This window comes from Sorex fumeus, unplaced genomic scaffold (genome assembly GCF_029834395.1).
Source record: "Sorex fumeus unplaced genomic scaffold, SorFum_2.1 ptg000241l, whole genome shotgun sequence".
Lineage (NCBI taxonomy): Eukaryota > Metazoa > Chordata > Mammalia > Eulipotyphla > Soricidae > Sorex > Sorex fumeus.
This window is the reverse complement of record NW_026606298.1, coordinates 102,958-123,400: the sequence shown is the minus strand read 5'-3', so window position 1 is coordinate 123,400 and position 20,443 is coordinate 102,958. Positions and strand designations below refer to the sequence as shown.

Sequence of the window (20,443 nt, the reverse complement as noted above, 5' to 3'; positions counted from 1 at the left end):
CAGACTCTGCCGTGTGGGCAGGTTACATTCGGTAGCCTGCCAGTTTGTCCAAAGTAGGAATGAGATATTAAGATGTCGCACAGCCGCAAATGCAGCTGCGCGCTTCCGGGAGCTGGGTTTTATATTTTATATTTTCTCTCCCAACGATACCCTCTAATTCTACCCATTTGGTAGCAAATTGTATGATTTCATTTTTTTCCTTATAGAGGAGTAGTATTCCATTCCGTATTATGTACCATGGGCTTTTTTTCTGTTCATCTTTTCTTGGGCACTTGAGTTCCAGATCTGGGCTGTTGTGAATAGTGAGTGCTGCAATAGTGATGGTATAGCAAATATCATGACGAACACCAGAAATGATAAAGATTTAAATAAAAATATTTTCTAGGGGCTAGGGATAGCTCAGTGCTAGAACACCTGCCTAGCGAGCCTGAAAGGGAGAGTTCAAACCCTGGCACTGCCCCCAACACTGAATGCGATCCTGGAGGCACGGCCATCTGTGACCTCTGGCAACCGAGTGTGCAATCTCCAGCACACCCTAATCACGTCTCCACCACAACCCACGTACTCCCAGAGGCAACCCCTGCCAACTACTTCAACTAAGCACACACCACAAGCAAGACTATATAACCCCGGTCATCACAACCGTCACAAAAGGAAAAGAGGCAAAAGGAAATCTGACAAAGAACTAACCAGAATTCTCTGGCCAGCCAGGACTCCTGAGAGACCATGAACACATATGTCTAACCCTTGGAAGGCAGGGCGCCCTAATCCCACTGGACGCCGCCTAGGAAGACAGCCTGTAAGTCCGTAATGGAACCAGATGCTGCGAAGTGGTAGCTGAAGTCAGAGTGAGCCACCCCAACCCTAAATGGCCACACACCCCTCTAAATTGTTTATGAAAAGTGGCAGATGGTCGAACAAGTCGGTAACTTAATACTCACCATGGTGGTTTCTACATCATCGCCTTCAAATGCACATGGAGCAAAAATTTTTTTTTAAAAAAATCTTATTATTTTCATCACATGTATGTAAGGATTTCATTTTCCCTTTTTAAATACCATTTGAGGTTGTATTTATACTGGAAGAGTTGTACAGACTTTTTTAAATGTCAAATATAAAGAATGGCAAAAAAAATTATCCAAGAATTAACCACTAAAAGTTTATGAATGAAAATCTTTCATTCATTTATCTCCTTATGTTTAAATATCAATTCATTTAGGAGGGAGAGGGCTTGGAGGCGGGGGAGGAAGGACTCTCCAAAGTGCTACTCGGGAGGTCTAGGCCCCTCCTGGTGGTCCTCTGCCCACCAGCTGTCGATCCAATATGAGGACCCAATGGCCTGCAGCAAAGGGAATTATCTGGGCCTCCCCCAAGTGCTCAGGGGCCTTTCATGCCCCCCCAGCCCCCTGTACTAATCTCTCCAGCCCCTTACTTTTTTCTCATCTTATGAAAGTGTCATAAACATAAATCCTTCTTCCTAATCATATTTCTTAAAATTATACTGTAGAATGTTTTAGGTACGTAGTTAAAATATCTAACTCAGTTTTTATAGTTTCTTAGCAGTCCATGAACAAAAGCATAAACATTTATTTAACTATCCCTTGCCTAGAGTCATTTGGGTTATTTCCGATATTTGGCAATTATAAACAAGGTCATGATAAATTTCTTTTTTTTAAATTTATTCATTTATTTATTGAATCACTGTGGGAAAAGTTACAAAGCTTTCAGGTTTAAATCTCGGTCATGCAATCATCAAACACATTTCCCTTCACCAGTACTTATTTTTCACCACCAAGAATAAATTTCTTGAATTCAATGGGCAGGAAGATTCTGAAATTCTGACAGACCAAAACCACTTTGAACAGCAATCTTCTTTTTCCCAAAAGATGTACAAAATGGCATTGCCACACGCAATGTGTGTCCATACTAAATTCCAACATTCTGGCCAGCGAAAGATGCTGCATCAGATATTTATGGAAGATGAGAAGGAAATAATGAAATAAAAGTGGCTACTACCTTAACAAATGCTATTTCTGTTGGTCCAAGCACTGAATCATTAGATCCGAACAGCCAAGCTGAATACCTCTGGGTGGTCTCTAAATTCTACTTGGGCATGCCCACACCAAAAAGAAAAAGAAAGAACTTCTAGTTTGTTTGTTTGTTTGTTTGTTTTGGGTTTGAAAATCACACCCAGTGGGTGCTCAGGACTTATTCCTGGCTCTACACTCAGGGATCACTTCCAAAGGAAATTGGGGGATCATTAAAGGTGCTCAAGACTGAACCCAAGTCAGCTACATGCAAGAAAAAAACCCAAACCATTGTACTATGTATGTTTCTGGACACTTCTAGCTTTTGTTTTAAAAAAAAAAAAACTCTATTCTCCATTGTCTTTTCCCAAGAATGTGCCAAACAAAACAAAAATAAATAAAATAAAAACTGCTATTGATTGAAGTCAAATGATCCATGCTAATGCAAAATTCTATTTTTTTTTAATTTTTTAAAAAAGGTAAAGCAACACTACTGATATCCAGCACAGACTGGTATTTTTTAATTCATTTCTTTTATTTATTTTTTTTTTATTGAATCACCATGAGATACAGGTACAAAGCTTTCATGTTTGACATCTCTAAGGTGTAAATAAATCCAAACTTTCCATCAATTGGCTACCACAATTATTTTGTAACTATGCTGGATTTTAGATCATACAGCATCCTCGGGCTGGAGCGATAGCACAGTGGTAGGGCATTTGCCTTGTGTGCAGCCAGCCTGGCCGACCCGAGTTCGATTCCCCCGCCCCTCTTAGAGAGCCCGGCAAGCTACCGAGAGTATCTCACCCGTACGGCAGAGCCTGGCAACCTACCCATGGCGTATTCGATATGCCAAACACAGTAACAACAAGTCTCACAACGGAGATGTCACTGGTGCCCGCTCGAGCAAATCGATGAACAATGGGACGACAGTGCTGCAGCCTCATCGTTTCATTCTTTAGTCCTAATCCGAAGCAGAAGAAAAGCATGGCAGCCAAATCCTCAGTTTACCAGACATGGGAAAAGGCTGAGGAGCGGGGGTGGGCAGTGGCCCCAGTCCACCTGCCCGGAGCTTATAGCTTGCAGCTGAGCAGAAAACAACCACACACGGATTCAAACGCTGCAGCCAAACTGGCAGACGAACGTATTTCTTAAAGCCCTAGAACAGGGGTGAACTGAGTGACGGCAAGTAACTTGACATCACTGCCAGACTGTTGATCCCCCACTGCCATGAAGCTCAAACACCAAAATCTCTCAGCATTTTCACTGCATTTCCAGTAAACTGCAAACACTACTTCTGTCTTTGCAGCTGCTTCCCTTTTTCCACTCCTGTTTGTCTATATTCTTCCCCTTACTAATGTTGTCATAAGTCATGGCTTTTTCACTGACTTAAAAGTAACGAAAAAATGCTACCCCTTCTATCAGCAAAAAAAAGTAGACCCAGCAACGAGAACCAGAAATAAAGAAACCTCAATTTAGATTTTTCTTTCTCCATTGGTGATTCCTTTCTCTGACATTAATTTTCTCAAGTGTAAAAATGAAATTTGCACAGCCTTCATCTGTTCCTCGTGTCAACTATAGACATTGGTAACTTTCAAAGGAAAGGTAGGAGAGTGAAGTTAGAGTTGGATATATAGTTAAATAGCAGTTTCTTTGACAAAAATCATCCCATTGTTTTGTTAGCTACAACTAGAGGGAGCAAGAAAGGTATTTAAAAAAGAAAAAAAAGAAGAAAAGGTGCGGGAGGGGAGGGAGGGAAAGAGGGAGGGAGGATTGTCACGCTCCCAGAATGCAGCCACATCTAAGCTGGAAACCACGATCCCTAGTCCCCACCTCAGGACTCAAAGCACCGCAAAAAAATCTTCGAAAAATAACAGATTACCAACCAAGAACTGCATGTTCACATCCATTGTTAAAGTGAAGAATGAAAAGCAATACAAAAGAAATCGTTCACTTAACCAGAGATGGCAGTTGCTCAGAATATAACATTTAGGGCTTTCTTCAAGATTGAGTGAGAGTAATAATAGAGCAGACAGGACACTTGCTGTGCATATAGCTCACCCAGGGTTAGATCCCAGGCACCCCATCTGGTTCCCTGACCACCTCCAGGGGTGACTGCTGAGCACAGAGTCAGGAGTAATCCCTGAGCACTGCTAGGTGTGATCCAAGGGGGGGTGGGAAATTATACCTTGTGATGACCTGAATACACACAAAAGAAACAGACCAAGACATGCTGGAACACACAGAAATAAGAGGCTGGAGGGCTGGAGGGAGCCAGGTAATTCTTGGTGATTCTCTACAAACCAGGCCTGCGGTTTGGTGGGCACGTCAGAGGATACGGTGCAGCTCAAGCCATGGGTACCAGGGATTACCCAGAAACAAGAGATACTTGGAGGCCTCCAGGGTCACAACCTGTCGTAGCTCAGGGGTCTTCAGCAGTGCTTCAGGACCAGTGGGTTTCAAATCAGGGGCAGCAGCATGCAAGGCATAATCTTTAACCCAATACTATCTTCTCCAACCCCCAAGACAGATTTTGAATAAGCAGACCTCAAAGGCACCAAGTTCACGGATCCTTACTGCATGCGATGAGAACGGGAGTTATTTCAATTGACGTGGGGAGCATATTCAGTGACGCTCAGTCTCATGGTCCTTCCTGGTGCCCAGTGGTGGTGAGAGTGGGCACAGAGAGGGCCACACGGTTCTAAGGATCGACCCCGGGGTCTCACGCATGCAAGGCATGTACTCTCCTGCTGAGTCATCTCTTCGTCAGCTGTGAGTGGAAAGCTTAAGATTTTGAAATGTCTTCCATTGTTCCCCTCAAATTGATGCAAAAACCAAGCCGTCCAAAACACCACTTAATTCCATAGTATTAACAAAGAACTAAATCTTGATTCGGAGCACAAGTCAGTCATGAAATGTGAATGCAATCAATGACTGCAATGGTTATCAAAAAGTGCTAAAGGAATTTTGTTGTTGTTTGTTTTGAAGCCACAATTGGCTATGCTCAGGGTTACTCCTGGTTCTGCATTCAGGGATCACTCCTGGTGAGGCTCAGAGGACCATAGGGGTGTTGGAGATAGAACCCAGGTCAACCATTTGCAAGGAAAGCACTCTACCTTCTGTCTTTTCTCTCCAGGCCTGAAAGTCTTAAAGAAAAATTTTAAAGGCTTTCAAGGGACCAGGAAAATAAACAGGCACATGCTTTGCATGCAAAAGCCCTGGTGTGATCTCTGACACATGATTCCCCTGGGCACCGTTGCTTGTGACACCCCAAAAGCTAACCCCAAGAAACTAACCCTGAACACAGCTAGGTGACCCTAAAACAGAAAGGGGGAAAAACAAAATTCTGAAAGGATCCAATAATAGTAGCCTTTGTGGAAAAGATTATGAGTGTGGCGATACACTTCCCAAATAAAAAATGAAGTGGATGCCATTCGCAATGAAATGGATTAGAAAGCGATGTCAAGGATTTCTGGAAAGAGCCTATCATTCATGTGTCAGATTCACAACTCTACCAAAAAATCATGGAAGTTCACTAATTTTCATATGTCTATCACTCTAAGGAGCACACCTAGCAGCACACGAGAAACACTCAATAAATTTTTCTAAATGAATAATTATTTCATTCATTCATAAGACAGATATTGTAAGCTGATTAGCAACGTTGGCAATCATTCATTTTAACCTAATAGTCTATACAGTGCTAGCTAGCTAGCAAGCTAAAAAGCCAGAAATGGACAGTAGTTCTCCTGAATGTTCTTCATTGTTTCTTTTATAGTTGAACTTCTAGAATCCAGAGTGGTTTAATTTTTTTTTTCTGGGTATATCACTCAAGAATCTACTGAGTCATGAATTAGGCAGTATCTTTTAAGTAGTTCGTTGCTCTGTGTCTTACATAATCTACATCAGGTTTTCTTAAATTTTTCCACTTGACACCTTTTTTCGCCTGACAAATTTTGCCCCACCTGGTATATAAAATATGTATGAGAATTTCAAACACTTACTGAGAATAAATCATAAAATTTATCTTATGACAAAAAAATGTTAGAAGCCAGACGAACTTATAAGGTATCATGACCCTCAGTTTTAAAAGCTAGACTTTAGGGAACTGGAGCGATAGTACAGTGGGGAGGGCATTTGCCTTGCACGCGGCTGACCCGGGTTCGATTCCCAGCATCCCATATGGTCCCCAGAGCACCGCCAGGGGTAATTCCTGAGTGTATGAGCCAGGAGTAACCCCTGAGCATCACTGGGTGTGACCAAAAAAGAGAAAAAGAAGCTAGACTTTATATGACTTCTTATTTATATTGTAAAGGAAGTTGATACATTTCTGAACTCAATGATAAGAAAAGATAACAATGTAGCATTAGCCAAAAAAACCTTTAGGATATAAAACTGATAAAGAAGCTCCAAGATACTGTTAGTGACCACTACAAATTACCTAAGTATGTTGTTACAGCCTCCAAGAGGGTCCAAAGCAGTGTTTTCAGCTGGGAGCCATGTGGCTCTATGTTGACCCCCAGTATAATCCAAACAAACAAAACACTGTCCTCCCGTTGTTCATCGATTTGCTCGAGCGGGCCCAGTAACGTCTCCATTGGAGACTTTGTTGTTACTGTGTCTGGCATATTGAATACGTCACGGGGAGCTAGCCAGGCTTTGCCACGGAGGCAAGATACTCTCGGTAGCTTGCTGGGCTCTCCGAGAGAGGCGGAGGAATCGAACCCGGGTTGGCCGGGGGTTAAAGACAGAGAGCCAAGGAGTAACAGAGAGGCCACAATAAGGAAGTAAGTTCAGATGGGGACCACAACCAGAGGAAAGTTGAACAGCACCACTCTAAAGGACAAACTCAAATAAGAGCACATGCACCTTCATTTAAACCTATTAGCCTGGTATAAGCTAGGTAAAGAGGTAAAAAAAAAAAAATTACAGGACTGGAGCAATAGTACAGCAGGGAGGGTGTTGCCTTGCATGCGGCAGACCTGGGTTCGATCCCCAGCATCCCATATGGTGCCCCGAGCACTGCCAGGAGTCATTCCTGAGTGCAGAGTGCAGAACCAGAAGTAACCACTAAGCATAGTGGATGTGATTCAAAAAATACCAAATAAAATCATTAAAATTGGAAAGAGGTAATAAAATTATCTTTCCCACTATACAGAAAACCAAACTCTGAATTTCAACCAGTTTTCACTCTACCAATAAGCATCTTCAACATTCTCTGCTTTCTATTATGTAACTGTAAAGAAAGTTGTCATGGACTGAACTTACTCAAAGAACTGAATTCATGCTTTGCATGCAGGAGGACCTGAGTTGATCCTAGCCACTGCATGGTCTCCTGAGAACTACGGGGTGGTAGGATACCACACCCCCAAGCCCCAGCTCTGAGCCTGCAGCAAGCCCTGAGCTCTGCTATCTGTGTCCCACACCCAAATAAAAAAGAGAAAACAGGGGCTGGAGTGATAGCATGGCGGGTAGGGCATTTGCTTTGCACACGGCCGACCCAGGTTCGATTCCCAGCTTCCCGTATGGTTCCCCGAGCACCGCCAGGAGTAATTCCTGAGTGCATGAGCCAGGAGCAACCCCTGTGCATCGCTGGGTGTGACCCAAAAATAAAAAAATTAAATTAAATTAAAACTAAATTTTAAAAACTAAAAAAGAAAATAATCATTTTCATTCATCATCCTGTTATTCATCGATTGCCTCGAGCAGGCCCCAGTAACGTCTCTTTCATAATATAATTTCATAAAATAATCATAAGAAAAACAAAAATGCGCCACTATTACTCTTTATAATCATTTTTTTCTAACTGCCAAAGGCAGTCAATGATTTTCAGAATTCAAATGAATTTATGGACTGTGCTCTTCTAAACTGTGAACAAGAAAAATGAACTACTTTTGCTCTAATTCTTTCAAAAGGAAACATATTGTTAATGTAAAATCAGTACCAAGTGGCCAAAGTAAAACTTTGTGTTTCTAGATATTATAAACAAAGTAAGAGCACACCTGTTATATATAATCAAGTGACTACAACTCAAACCACAAAGAGGACTTTCCAACCAAACGTTTGATAATGTTTTAAAACAAACAACCCAATCTAGGAGTTTCACTTTCACATGTTTTGCAGGACATGAACTAGTAATTTCAGTCTGTCCTTAAAATAGAACAGTTCAACTAATTTTAGGCTCAAGTGTTATAAAGCAACAGAACTGCCAACTAACTGGATACCTGAGCTGGAAATGCCATGTGCAGATACACTAAGACAAACCGTCAGATTGCTGAACTCCGAGACAACACATGCATTTCTATGAAGTAAGCACAACATACAACATATGTCAAACATAAAATAATATCTAAGAATAGGACCATATCAAAGGAAATAATCAGGAATTTCCTTAAATTATATATATATATATTAAGCAAAGGATTTGATTGTGTCAAGAGGCTGCATTCCCCGCACACGCTAGGGGAAAAGGCAGCTCAGATAGAGAAGGGAGCATCAAATAAAGGGTGTTGGGAGATTTCTCTCAGGATGGAAAAGGCGTGATGAGAGTAGACTATAGTCCAAACAAGATTGCCACTCAATGCCTCTTTTGCAAACCACAGCACCCAAAAGGAAAGAGAGAACAAAAGGGATGGGGTGGGGTGGGATGGGGGGTGGGCGAGGTGGGAGGGATTCCGGGAGCATTGGAGGTGGGGAATGGGCACTGGTGGAGGGATGGGTACCCGATCATTGTAGAACTGAAACCCAAGCACAAAAATTTGTAAGTCTACAACTGTACCTCATGGTGCCTCACTAATAAAAATTACAAAAAAAAAACAAAAACAGGAAAACAACAACAAAAAAGAGGCTGTATTCCTCATGATGTTTCACTAATAAAAATCTAAAACAAAAAAGAGGCTGTACTATAAAAAGTATAAATATAGTATAAAAGATAGTACAAATAATATTAAAAAGGTGTTCAATAAAATACTCATGTGATAAAGCACCACAATCTAAAATACACAAAAACTCTCACAACTCTGGGGCCAGAGCGATAGTACAGTGGGTCATTTGCCTTGCATGCAGCCAACTCGGGATCTACCCCCAGTCCCCCATATGGTCCCCCAAGCACTACCAGGAGTGATTCCTACATACCAAGGCAGGAGTAACCCCTGAGCATCGCCAGGTGTAAGCCAAAAACAAAAAATTTAAAGAAAAAAAAAACCTTACAATTCATAGTAAAGGCCAAGAATGTGTCTCTGTGACAGAGCATCTGCCTTGCATTTAAATATGAGGCCTGGGGTTCCATCCCTGCTTCCCTAAGTGTGGTCTCCATACCACCCTCACTGCCAGCACTACCCAACACAACAAGAAAAACAACGCAGCATGAAGAAAACAACAAGTCCATTAAACATGAGTAACACTCGTAGGGAATGGTGGTCACCGAGGCATGCCTGAGGAACAGGTGAAAGGAAGAGGGTCGCAGACACAAACTTACAGTTCAAAAATAATTTTTATGAGAATACAGTGGTGCAGTATGGAGCGATAGCACAGCGGGTAGGGCATTTGCCTTGCACGCAGCCGACCCGGGTTCGACTCCTCCGTCCCTCTCGGAGAGCCCGGCAAGCTACCGGGAGTATCTCTCCCACATAGCAAAGCCTGGGAAGCTCCCCGTGGTGTATTTAATATGCCAAACACAGTAACAACAAGTCTCACGATTTGTTGTGAGACGTTACTGGTGCCCGCTCGAGCAAATCGATGAACAACGGGAGGACAGGGCTACAGTGCTACAGTCTCATGTCTATCAAGGTTATTACCAATAAGAAATGGCGCACTGCATATTTTAAATCTCATGAGGATAAATCTTAATATGTAACTATGTGTGGTAATGAATTATCAACTAGATTTGTTCCGATGATGATTTCTCGGATGAAATCATGCTATACACCTGAAATCTATGGCCTATGCCAGTCACACAATGAAAACAAAGTTTGTTTTTTTAACAGGCAAGCTGGAGAGAGACAGTACAGTGAGTAAGTCAAGGCGCTTGCTTTGCACTCGGCTGACCCATGTGCAATCCCTGGCCCCCCACTTGTTCCTGTGACCATCACAGGGACGATCTCTGAATAAAACCAGGAGAATGCCACTAAGTACTGCAGGGTGAGGTCCAAGTCAAAAATAAAACGATTTTTTTTTTAGAATTATTGATGCAGGAGGAACCGGGGGCCTACCTCATTATCTACCTGTGAAATTTCTATGGCCCAAAACACTTCATATATCCTATGTGATGCCTTCTTCTTTAGCTCTCTGAGGCCCACACATCTATTGCACTGAGTTAAGGAGTAAATGAAGAAATATGACTACCACGTAGCATTATTTCACAACAAAAATCAGTAATACAACTTGTCAAATGTCATAGCCAGTATAGAGAACTCTAGCACTGAATATAAGGGCATACTTTTAATTCACTTGGACAATAGTATCTTTGTAGAATGTCTTTAATACCAGGATTCACTGGGAAATATTTTCACCCACGAGAGAAAAATCAGGACTTTGTCAGTTCCCTTTGACAATTCTTTCCAGGAAACATTTCAGGCATGTATCAAGGCGGTCACATTCACTGGTGACATTTACAAAACGTAACTGATTTTACGATCTCCTTAACCTAAAGACACAGTAGAAGTTCTCATACTAAAAATGGATTCTTCGTGGAGATCTAATCATCAGAATTTATAATCCTGCTACGATATAATGATTCAAGTGCCACAGTCTAAAATACTTATATTAAGAAAAACCTATTTTAACCTATAAATTTTGCATCCATGTAAACACATCTCAGAAAGTTCTGGTAATATCAACATCATAATCCACTTATGAAGCTGTCTTTGGGACCACAGCAATGGTAGGGCACTTGCCTTGCACATTGCCAGCTGGGGTTCAATCTCCAGACCCCATATGGTCCCCAAAAGCCTGCCAAGACTCATCCCTGGACACAGAGCCAGACGTAAGCTGTGAGAACTACCGGGTGTGACCCAGAAACAAAGACAAAACAAAAAAATTGTCTTAAAAACTATTTCTTCTACATTTCCCAGTCAACAGAATGAAGCTTAAAACGTAGTTTATGCCAAATAAACGTCTGATATGCAAACAGATAATGCCACTGATGGCTATATGATTTTAATAAAATTAACTTTTCTACGCTCCAATTTTTATATTAATAGAACGACAGTGGCTAGGTCAGTATTTCCAAGGTCAAGGGAGATAATATTTCACCACCAACCAAAGATCTAACAATTTTTAACTTCATTTCAAAACTGTATTTTCTATTGCACATTTTTTAATTAAACGAAAAACATCTCAAGCTTCTTTATAGATAACTGTATCATAAGAAAGTATTATAGCCTTTCCTGTCCCAAACAGAACCAGTGAAGTCTGCAATGCTATCCAAAGCCAGACGGTCACGTTGGAATGTCTTCCACTCCGACCACTATAATTTTACAGAAACCTCTAAATCCATCTCCCTGCCTCTTCAGGCTTCTTTTCCGCTCAGCCCTCCACTCATTATCACGGTTACTTTAAATTGATTTTACTGGTCACATTTTAATAAAGATCACCTTGGTTCCCCTCCCAACCTCAAGCATAATGCTTAATTTGGTGCTGTGAGGGACACTCCGGGCATTTTTTCATCGGAACCCAAAATAATGTTCTATATTCACCATTTCCATCTTCCTGAAGCCTCTATCCAATTCCGTCTCCAGACATTAAAAGAGAAGCCTGTGGTCATACTAATGAAATGTGAGAGTCAAGCCAGTCTCTCCTCTTGGAAGTTCTCCTCCCGGGCACGTCCCATTTGCTCCAACCCAAGCAGAATTATTAACTTCCTCTTTGGAGAAGGATGGACGTGTTTTGGTGTTGGTTTTCTAACTCTCTGAATACAATGGAAAATAAGAGCAAGAACAAGTTGCATTAACCCACTGATGCAGCTGCCAACCGCCAGTACTGGATGGCATGTACCACCGGTGGCTCACAATCTGCTGTCACGTGCATACCGTGTATGTCTCCTCATTTACTTGCTAAATCGGGAAAAAAGGCCATGCGGTTGGTAATTCAGTTATTAATCATTTCGATTTTGAAACTTATATTAGTGCAGCGATAGCACAGTGGTAGGGTGTTTGCCTTGCAAGCTGCTGGCCCGGCCGAGCCGGGTTCGATTCCTCCGTCCCTCTCGGAGAGCCCGGCAAGCTACTGAGAGTATCTCGCCCACACGGCAAAGCCTGGCAAGCTCCCCGTGACGTATGCGATATGCCAGACACAGTAACAACAAGTCTCACGATGGAGACGCTACTGGGCCCGCTCGAGAAAATCGATGAACAACGGGAGGACCGTGCTACAGAGCACATTAGTGGAAAGAAAGTAGGATTGATGTAAAGAAGTCGTCAGGTGCTGAAAAACACAGACTGGTAGTGCTGGCATCACGGGTTAAAGGAAAAGATCAGATCAGTAAATAAAAGCCTTATTTATGACTTGCTGAAATCGTGATATACTTCATCAAGGAGTCTTTTGTGCAAGCAGCCAGAGCAAGGCCTCTAAACTACTAAGGGTTGAGAAACAGATGCACAAGTCTTTCTTGGAAACCACTGGAAGGACCGGGAAATGGGTCAAAGTGGACAAAGCAAGGTCACAGGCTGGATCCCCACAGCGACCCAGTCCCCAGGTAGCCTGAGGTGTGCCCCTCTTCAAAATAAAAAAGCCATACAGAGAGAAAAATCCCATGTGACTGAAGATTCTTCAACTGTATGCATCTTTACTCTTAGTCAAGAAACTGAAACGGGAACACATGAATCTGGACATCCTATCTTTCTGTCACTCCATAGTGTCAGATGTTGTCACAACCTTTCATATCATTAATATACTCTGGCAAACCCTCCAGCCACCACAAAGCAAGACTGTGGGCTCACAGGACCCAAAATCAGACGCAAACTCCTCTATGGTTGGCTAGGGAACAACAGTCCAGCTAACCGTTTTCAAAAGAAAACAAGCAAAAGGCACGTCAGAATGATATTTTGGTTCAATTAATTCGTGGTGTTTACTGACTAACCTCATTCCTGGCCTGATACATGTTCCTTATGAGGTAAGTCAATGGACAAGTTCTTTTGCCATTTTCGAATCAGAATTATTTTGCAGGCATAATTTTCAAATCTGTATTTTAATATTATAAAATATTCCATTATGGAAAGGGCAGTGCTCAGGGCCTCCCCCGGCTCTGTGCTCAGAGATCTCTCCTGGCTCAGGGGCCATGTGTGGTGGCAGGGATCAAACCTGGGTCCATGTACTAGTGAACCCTTAACTGTGCCTTTTTGAAAATCCCCTGAGACTACGAGGGAGCACTGATAGTCTCTCAGTCTTTAATGAAATCCAATATCTTGTGTTGTGGTTTAAACATGTGTCCAAACTTAATTTTCAAATTCATGACAGACACATTCCTCTCTGCATGCCAGAAACCGCCTGCTGCAAAACCAACATTCATTCTTATCTTATTCTTTTTTCTTTTTTGGGGGGGCTGTAATGGGGATCCATATCCAGTGGTGCTCAGAAGCTACTCCTGGCTCTGTGCTCAGTGGCGACTTCTGGGGGTGCTTGGGGGACCACATTGCAAGGGACCAGGGACAGAATCAAAGTCCGCTGCATGTTACTCTTTACAAACAGAGCATCCAATTTTGTTCAGAGCACTGAATAAGGATCACTCAAAAAAAGACAACCTATTTTCCAGCACCGAAATGTGACTCAAGGGTAAAACACGATCCTCAAGACCGCCCCGCATCTTAGTGCAAAACCGACACTGCAACTAAGATCCCCAGCACCCCGAGTGTGTGATTCCCAGACAACACAACAACAAAGAGAAGAGAAGGTGAAGGTGAACAAAATCACTTTTTCCTGGTCTGTACTGCAGACAGGAAGGAGGGACCCCTGAGACGATGCTGGTTCATGAGACACAATGGAAAGAAGCCAAGTCAGATTCCAAATTTTTAAAAGATTTTTGAAAGATTTAAAAGACTTTTTTTAAAAAGGTTGATTCGACTATGCATTTCCTTGTCCTGCATTTGCCCTTCTTCCTGTCCTTAATTGCGATCCCAGGCCTGGGAAGAGTTGCCCGTCCTTGTGGCGACAGATGGCCTACCACATCAGACACATGAGCAGCTAAGAGAAAATACAGGCATTTGGATTCATTAGGCAAATAAAGGTACCCTGACCATCTTGGGCCTCTCAGCACCCACGAAAAAGAAAACATCTATCTGGCCAAGCACTATCAGCTGTTTGCACTATTAGCTGTTTTCATTACAAACAGCCAAACTCAACTCACACTCATTAACAGATGAAACTTGGGCGAGAGAAGGTTGTGTGTTGTGTTTTGAAGACTAGGCCCAGAACAGTATAGGTTCGACAAAATACAGCACAACACAATTGTGATGCAGCGCGAATTTCAATTATTCCAATACCTGAGCAAAGCAAGCGCAGATAAAATTTAAATCCAAGTTTTTGCAGAATTCTGGAAACCAACTGAAAGTGACTCAGCAAGATCACCAAAGGCTACATGTTAGGAAAGGGGAAAAATTCCCAGAAACCTTTGTTCCCCAATCTTCAACTCTTTTACCAGAATTGGCTTACAGTGCAAAACACAGAAAAAAGGTTGAATTTCTGCTAATCACAATCTCTACGTGGGGCCATAGAACTGAACTGAAAATGAAAACGACAATTAAGGCTGTTTCTCAGTTCCCTTCATCAGCATGTGAATATGTAGAAAAGTCTGGTCCTAATGAGAGACTAAAGTAAGTATCTGAAGTTTCTGTGAAAAACAAAATTTGCCTATTTTTAAAATATCAGAGGAAGTTTTACTGATATTATAGACAAGCAACACATCTGCTATTCAGCTTTCATAAACACTGAAAAAAAAAAACACTTCCCAGTCATCTGAAGACAACTAATTGTGTGTGTGTGTGTGTGTGTGTGTGTGTGTGTGTGTTTGGGCCACACCCAGTGGTGCTCAGGGGTCACTCCTGGCTCTGCACTCAAGAATAACTCCTGTTGGTATTTGGGGGTCCATATGGGATGCTGGGGATCAAAACCAGATTAGCCACATGTTAAGGCAAGCGCTTTTCCACCTCTCACCATCTCTCCAAGGCCAAGGACATCTATTATCCAAGTAAATGGGAAAAGATCCATTTTAACTTAAATCCAAGACAGTAAAGTAAAGTAAGTAAAGGCCCTCCCGTTGATCGTCGATTTGCTCGAGCGGGCCCAGTAACGTCTCCATTGGAGACTTTGTTGTTACTGTGTCTGGCATATCGAATACTCTCGGTAGCTTGCCGGGCTCTCCGAGAGGGGCGGAGGAATCGAACTCGGGTCGGCCATGTTGGCCGCTTGTAAGGCAGACGCCCTACCCGCTGTGCTATCGCTCCAGCCCGAAATCCATGGCCTTTAAAATCCAAGACATGTGGAATAAAATATAGCTTATATAAGATATAGCTTAATGATCTCATTTTCATACAAAAATTCTGAAAGTGATATGTGTTTAGAAAATAAATCCTTCAAAGGCTTCTAGCATATATTCTGATTAAAGTGGTACTTAAATTAATACCAGTATACTAACTATATCAGCAGTCTCTAGGTTTTCTTATGTAGCACTGGAGCACTGTCCTCCCGCTGTTCATCGATTTGTTCGAGCAGGCCCAGTAACGTCTCCATCATGAGACTTGTTGGTACTGTGTTTGGCATATCAAATACGTCACGGGGAGCTTGTCAGGCTCTGCCGTGCGGGCGAGATACTCTCTGTAGCTTGCCGGGCTCTCCGAGAGGGGCGGAGGAATCGAACTCGGGTCGAACATGTCAGCCGCGTGCAAGGCAAACGCCTTACCCGCTGTGCTAGGTTTTCTTATAGAGAGGAAAAATTCAGGAGTGATCATTCTGTTATCTTTTTCACTAAGCTACTAAAACTATTTTTGAACTTCATGGTCATTTTCATTTTATGGTAAATTCACTACAGATAATAAAGAAGGGCACCACCCTGGGGCCAGAGGTGTAGCTCAGTGGAACAGCACCTGCCTTGTATGATTAAGGCCCTGGGTTTGACCCCTAACACTGTCCCTCCACCCTCCTCCCCCAAAATAAGAAATTTAAAAAGCATGGACTGAGAGATAGCACAGGAGTTGGAGCACATGCTGGGTTTGATCCCTGGCACCATATGGCCTGGTCCTCCAAGTGTCACTAGGTGCAGCTCTTGACAGGAGCAATACCGGGTGTGCCCTGGAGGTCTCCAGCCACCCCTGTAATGGCCAGATTCATCTCAATCACCAGAGCACCTAGTAGCAGTGCATCCTCCAGCCCCAGTATTGACCTCTGTCCTGGGTCAAGAATCACGGGTAGGGCCTCCAGATCCTCTGAACACCGCTAAGGAGCCTCTCCAAAAATAAAAAATAAAAAACATAAGCAATGCACTGATCTGGGCCATCTCTAGCATACACAAGAAGAAATACGTCTTATTCCTAAAAGATGATTTTGCCCTGATTGTATTATCAGCTGAAGTGATGGGATATTTTTGTCAGAGGCCCTGAATATTCTATGAATGTATTCTGCAAGAGGATTGGAATAGAAATCAGAACACAGTTTCTTTCTCTGTGGCTAATCGTTCTCTGTGCGTTATTCTAATTCTGCAAGCAGTTGCCTAAATTCACTCAGGAGCAAGGACCAAAGAAAGACACAAGAATAGACCGACCATATCATAAATAATTAGGGCTCACTCACCTGCCACTATCCTTGTTTATCTGCAGAAGGCTAGTTTTGAAGTCCTTCCAAAGCTGTCTGAGAACTACGTCCAACAAACTCTTCTTCTAAATCTAATACTCCTAGTTCCTATTATAGATCTTTATAAATCTACTTTTCTGACAACAGGAAGATTTTGAATTGGTTTCAGCTGCCTCTAACACTTACACCATTCAACAGCTGGGGTGTACAATAGCTCGGCAACCTGGTAATAATCTCTATGCAAACTCGTCCTTTAACCAGGGAAGTTTGTCAAAAATCAAAATCAAAATATCTTCTATTAAGTTGGAATGGAAATGGAAAGTGTCTCCAACAATGCGTGATTTCAGAAGAGGAGCAACTGCACCGTTGAAAGTTTCGTGGACTGACACTCCCTATTCAAAGCCTACAATTCTTTTCGGATTAGATCAGTCCCCATGGCAAGTCATCAGGGTAAGCTTTGTAGTGAAGTCATCGTATTGGATGCTGATGGGAAATCATTACTGGCTTCAAACCCCCATGAGGGAAACAATGAGTTTTCCAGGTCTCTAGCTTTTCAAGTAGTACACTGGCCAATACCCTTACTTTCCTTTCCAAGACGAAATGAAATACAGAACATCAATAAAGCCAAGTATACGTGGATGGCCTAAGCATTTTTAAACTACAAAGAAAAGAAGCAATTCTCACTTTTTACAGAAATTTTGGACTACATGCTGGAAAAAGTGTATATTTAAGTGAAATCCGATCATTAAGTTAAAAGTGTGTGTGTGTGTGTGTGTGTGTGTGTGTGTGTGTGTGAGTGCACGCGCACGCATGTGTGTTTCAAGGCCACACCCAGTTGTGCTCAGAGCTTACTCCTGGCTCTATACTCAGGAATCACTTCTGGTGGGTTCAGAGGACCAGACGGGTTCAGAGGATGGAACCAGGTCAGTCACATGCCAGGCACACACCCTACCTGCTATCCTGTTTCTCCAGGCCCCGTTAGGTTATGATTTAAATGAAGGGCAGTGAGAAATGGAACAGTATTCATTAAATGGCATTTAATTTCCTTTTATTTCCAAAAGCAGCTAAGTATTGCTTGCTTTTTCGAGACAAATGAAATCAGCACTACTGTTAGCCTTGCTTTCAGACAGACCTTAGGTCGCCGGTATGTTAATGAAGTAAAAAGAGGACAAATTCATACAGCTGTAATTTGGTTCAAACATGTAAGATTTATACGCATAAAAACTTTCAGGTATTTTTTTCTGACTTTAATGGACATGAGTATATAACTTAAAAATGTTTATCAGTCTCATCTGATATATTTTCCTCTTTTAAATTTCTACAAATGACTAAGAATCTTTCTTTAGATGAGAAGATGGCTGTAAACATGAGTCTGGTAGACACAAACACATCTGCTTTAGCTTAAAACATCGCTACACTTGCTCAGTGATAATATTATACACAATAGAGTCTGGGCGGAAAGGAATTCTGATTGTACGATTTACAGAATTCTAGACAGATTTAAAGAATATTCATGATGAGATACATGATAAAAAGAGGTTTAAAAAACATGACTGTGGGTAGATTTTTAAATTCTTGAGAGATCTGTAATTAAATCATTCGGTTATATATATCTTCTACTGGTAAAAAAAAATTATGAGTACCTTCAGTTTAAACTGTATAATCCTACTGAACATGGAGTTTCTAAAACCATGAGCAAATATTCAAAGATTGCCACAGAATTTGTATTCAGCCTATGAAACGGGCGACTATTTACAAATAAAAGCTCTGTGAGCTACCCTTGGGTGTGGAATGTCTGAGCAGACACAGTAAGAGAACTGCCAAAACTCAGTGAAAATAATTTCTAGGGGGGTAAAAAGGCTTTTTAAAATGAGAAAGGGTGCACGTTGCCTAACGAACATCAGACGAAACTGTAAAGTCAAAGCATAGATAATACTAAATTACCACGTCAACACAGAATTTGCAGGAACAGGCTATCTCTCAGAATACTCCACTTCACATTCAAAATTTACAATAAACTCACTGACAGGTCCGCGGCCACACTAGCAAATCATTTTTATAAATATATAAGACATAATAATACAGTCACAAATCCCAAACTTTTCCCCTGCTGGGTCATTTTTTAAGACAAATGATTTGCCGAGGTTCTCACTAAGCAGCCCGCTTATTTAAAAACCTTCTGGATAGGGGTTAACCATGCACCCCCATGCAAGAAGCAGCCAACGCTTCGCAATCCCGTGGAAAATTCTTCAGTGGCCACCCTCTCGGGGTGAATTATGAGTATGCGGAGTACTTAGGCGCTTTCATGAAGAAGATAAAAGGCCAAAAAAAAAAAAAAAAGCTTCTTGCAACCCAAACCTCTTCCTCTCCATCCAAGGGTGTCTCCACGCCACCCGGGCGCCCCGCCACCCCTCTCTGTGCTGGGGGGGCTTCTGCATCCCCCCGGGAAGACCTGATCCATCCCCACGACTGGCCCAGACACCTGTGTATTCCTGCCCAAGCCCCCCGGTAGCCCCGGGTGGGCACAGGTAACGGTTTCCCTGGGGTGTGCCAAGCGCCGGGGGCCCACCTACCTTTGTACCTCTCCAGAACATCCTCGTAGGCCTGGAGGTACTCCTGCTCCTCCACGTACAGGTATGCGGCGGGGGACAGGTACCCCGCCATGCCGAAGTTTGCCAAAGCGACGACGGGCCGAGCCCCCTGCCCCCACCCCCTCCCGGGGACCACCCAGCCCGGGGGGGTCCCCGCCAGACGCAGCCTCGGGAACTGGGAAACGCAGAAGCAGCGGCCGCCTAGGCGGGGAGGTGGGGGGCGGGGGGCGCGCGGAAGCTGGGGGGAGGAGACGCCCAGGACCCCCGGCGGAGCCCGGGGAGGTGGGCGGTGGGGTGGGCGCACCCGGATCCCGGGGAGCCCGACCCCGTCTTTCGGGGTTCAGCGGCAGCGAATCCCGGCACGGATCCCGGGGGTGGCGCGCAGGGGCGCCGCGCGCCGGGCGGGGGGCGAGCGAGGCGGGGGCCGGGCGAGGCGATCGGGACCCGGGCTGGGGGGCGACGGCGGCCGGGGTCCGGGGTCCGGGCCGGGGGGCGCCGCGGGAGGAGCAGGGGCGAGGCGGGAGGAGCAGGGCGCGGCCGCCGCCGCCCGGGATGCTGCGCGCGCGGCGCGTCTGCGGCCCTTCCCGGCGGCCGCGCCGCAGCCCGCGGCCCGGGGAGGAGGGAGGGAGGGAGGGAGGGAGGGCCAGCGCCGGCCACTCCCCGCGGGGGGCTGGACAGGGCCCAGCACGCCCACCGCCCGGCCCCCGGGGCCCCGTTTCTATTCGGGACCCACAACAGGTGCCCGGGAAACAAAACGCCGCAGCGCGCGCTCCCCCCACCGAGATGCGCAGCGCCCAGCAGGACGGACGGACCCCGCATCGCCCGTCCAAGGGGGCCCGGGTGGAGGCGGGGGGGACAAGACTGTTTTTTTTTTCTTTTTTCAACCCCTCGGCATATCCGAAGCGCCCAAGGACTCCGGTCCCCCCGCGGGGACCAGCGATCCGGGGGTGACATCCCCAGGGACCGGGCGGGGCGGACCTTGCAGGTGGCCCCGCGCGTCAGGGCTTGACAGCCACGCGCCCCTGCGCCTGCGCGCCGGTCACCCGG

The 20,443-nt window shown here is 44.1% G+C and overlaps 1 protein-coding gene across 3 annotated transcripts in view; it reads right to left on the bottom strand.

Annotated features, from left to right (window-relative positions):
- DST (dystonin) overlaps positions 1 to 19,500 on the bottom strand; it is a 415,725-nt gene extending 396,225 nt beyond the window's left edge. For all 3 annotated transcript variants that reach the window (XM_056108983.1, XM_056108981.1, XM_056108982.1), the window contains exon 1: positions 19,379 to 19,500. In XM_056108983.1, coding sequence (XP_055964958.1) covers positions 19,379 to 19,469 — 91 coding nt within the window. In that variant the 5' untranslated portion in view covers positions 19,470 to 19,500. The remainder of the gene's footprint in view (positions 1 to 19,378) is intronic.
- Positions 19,501 to 20,443: the final 943 nt, after the last annotated feature.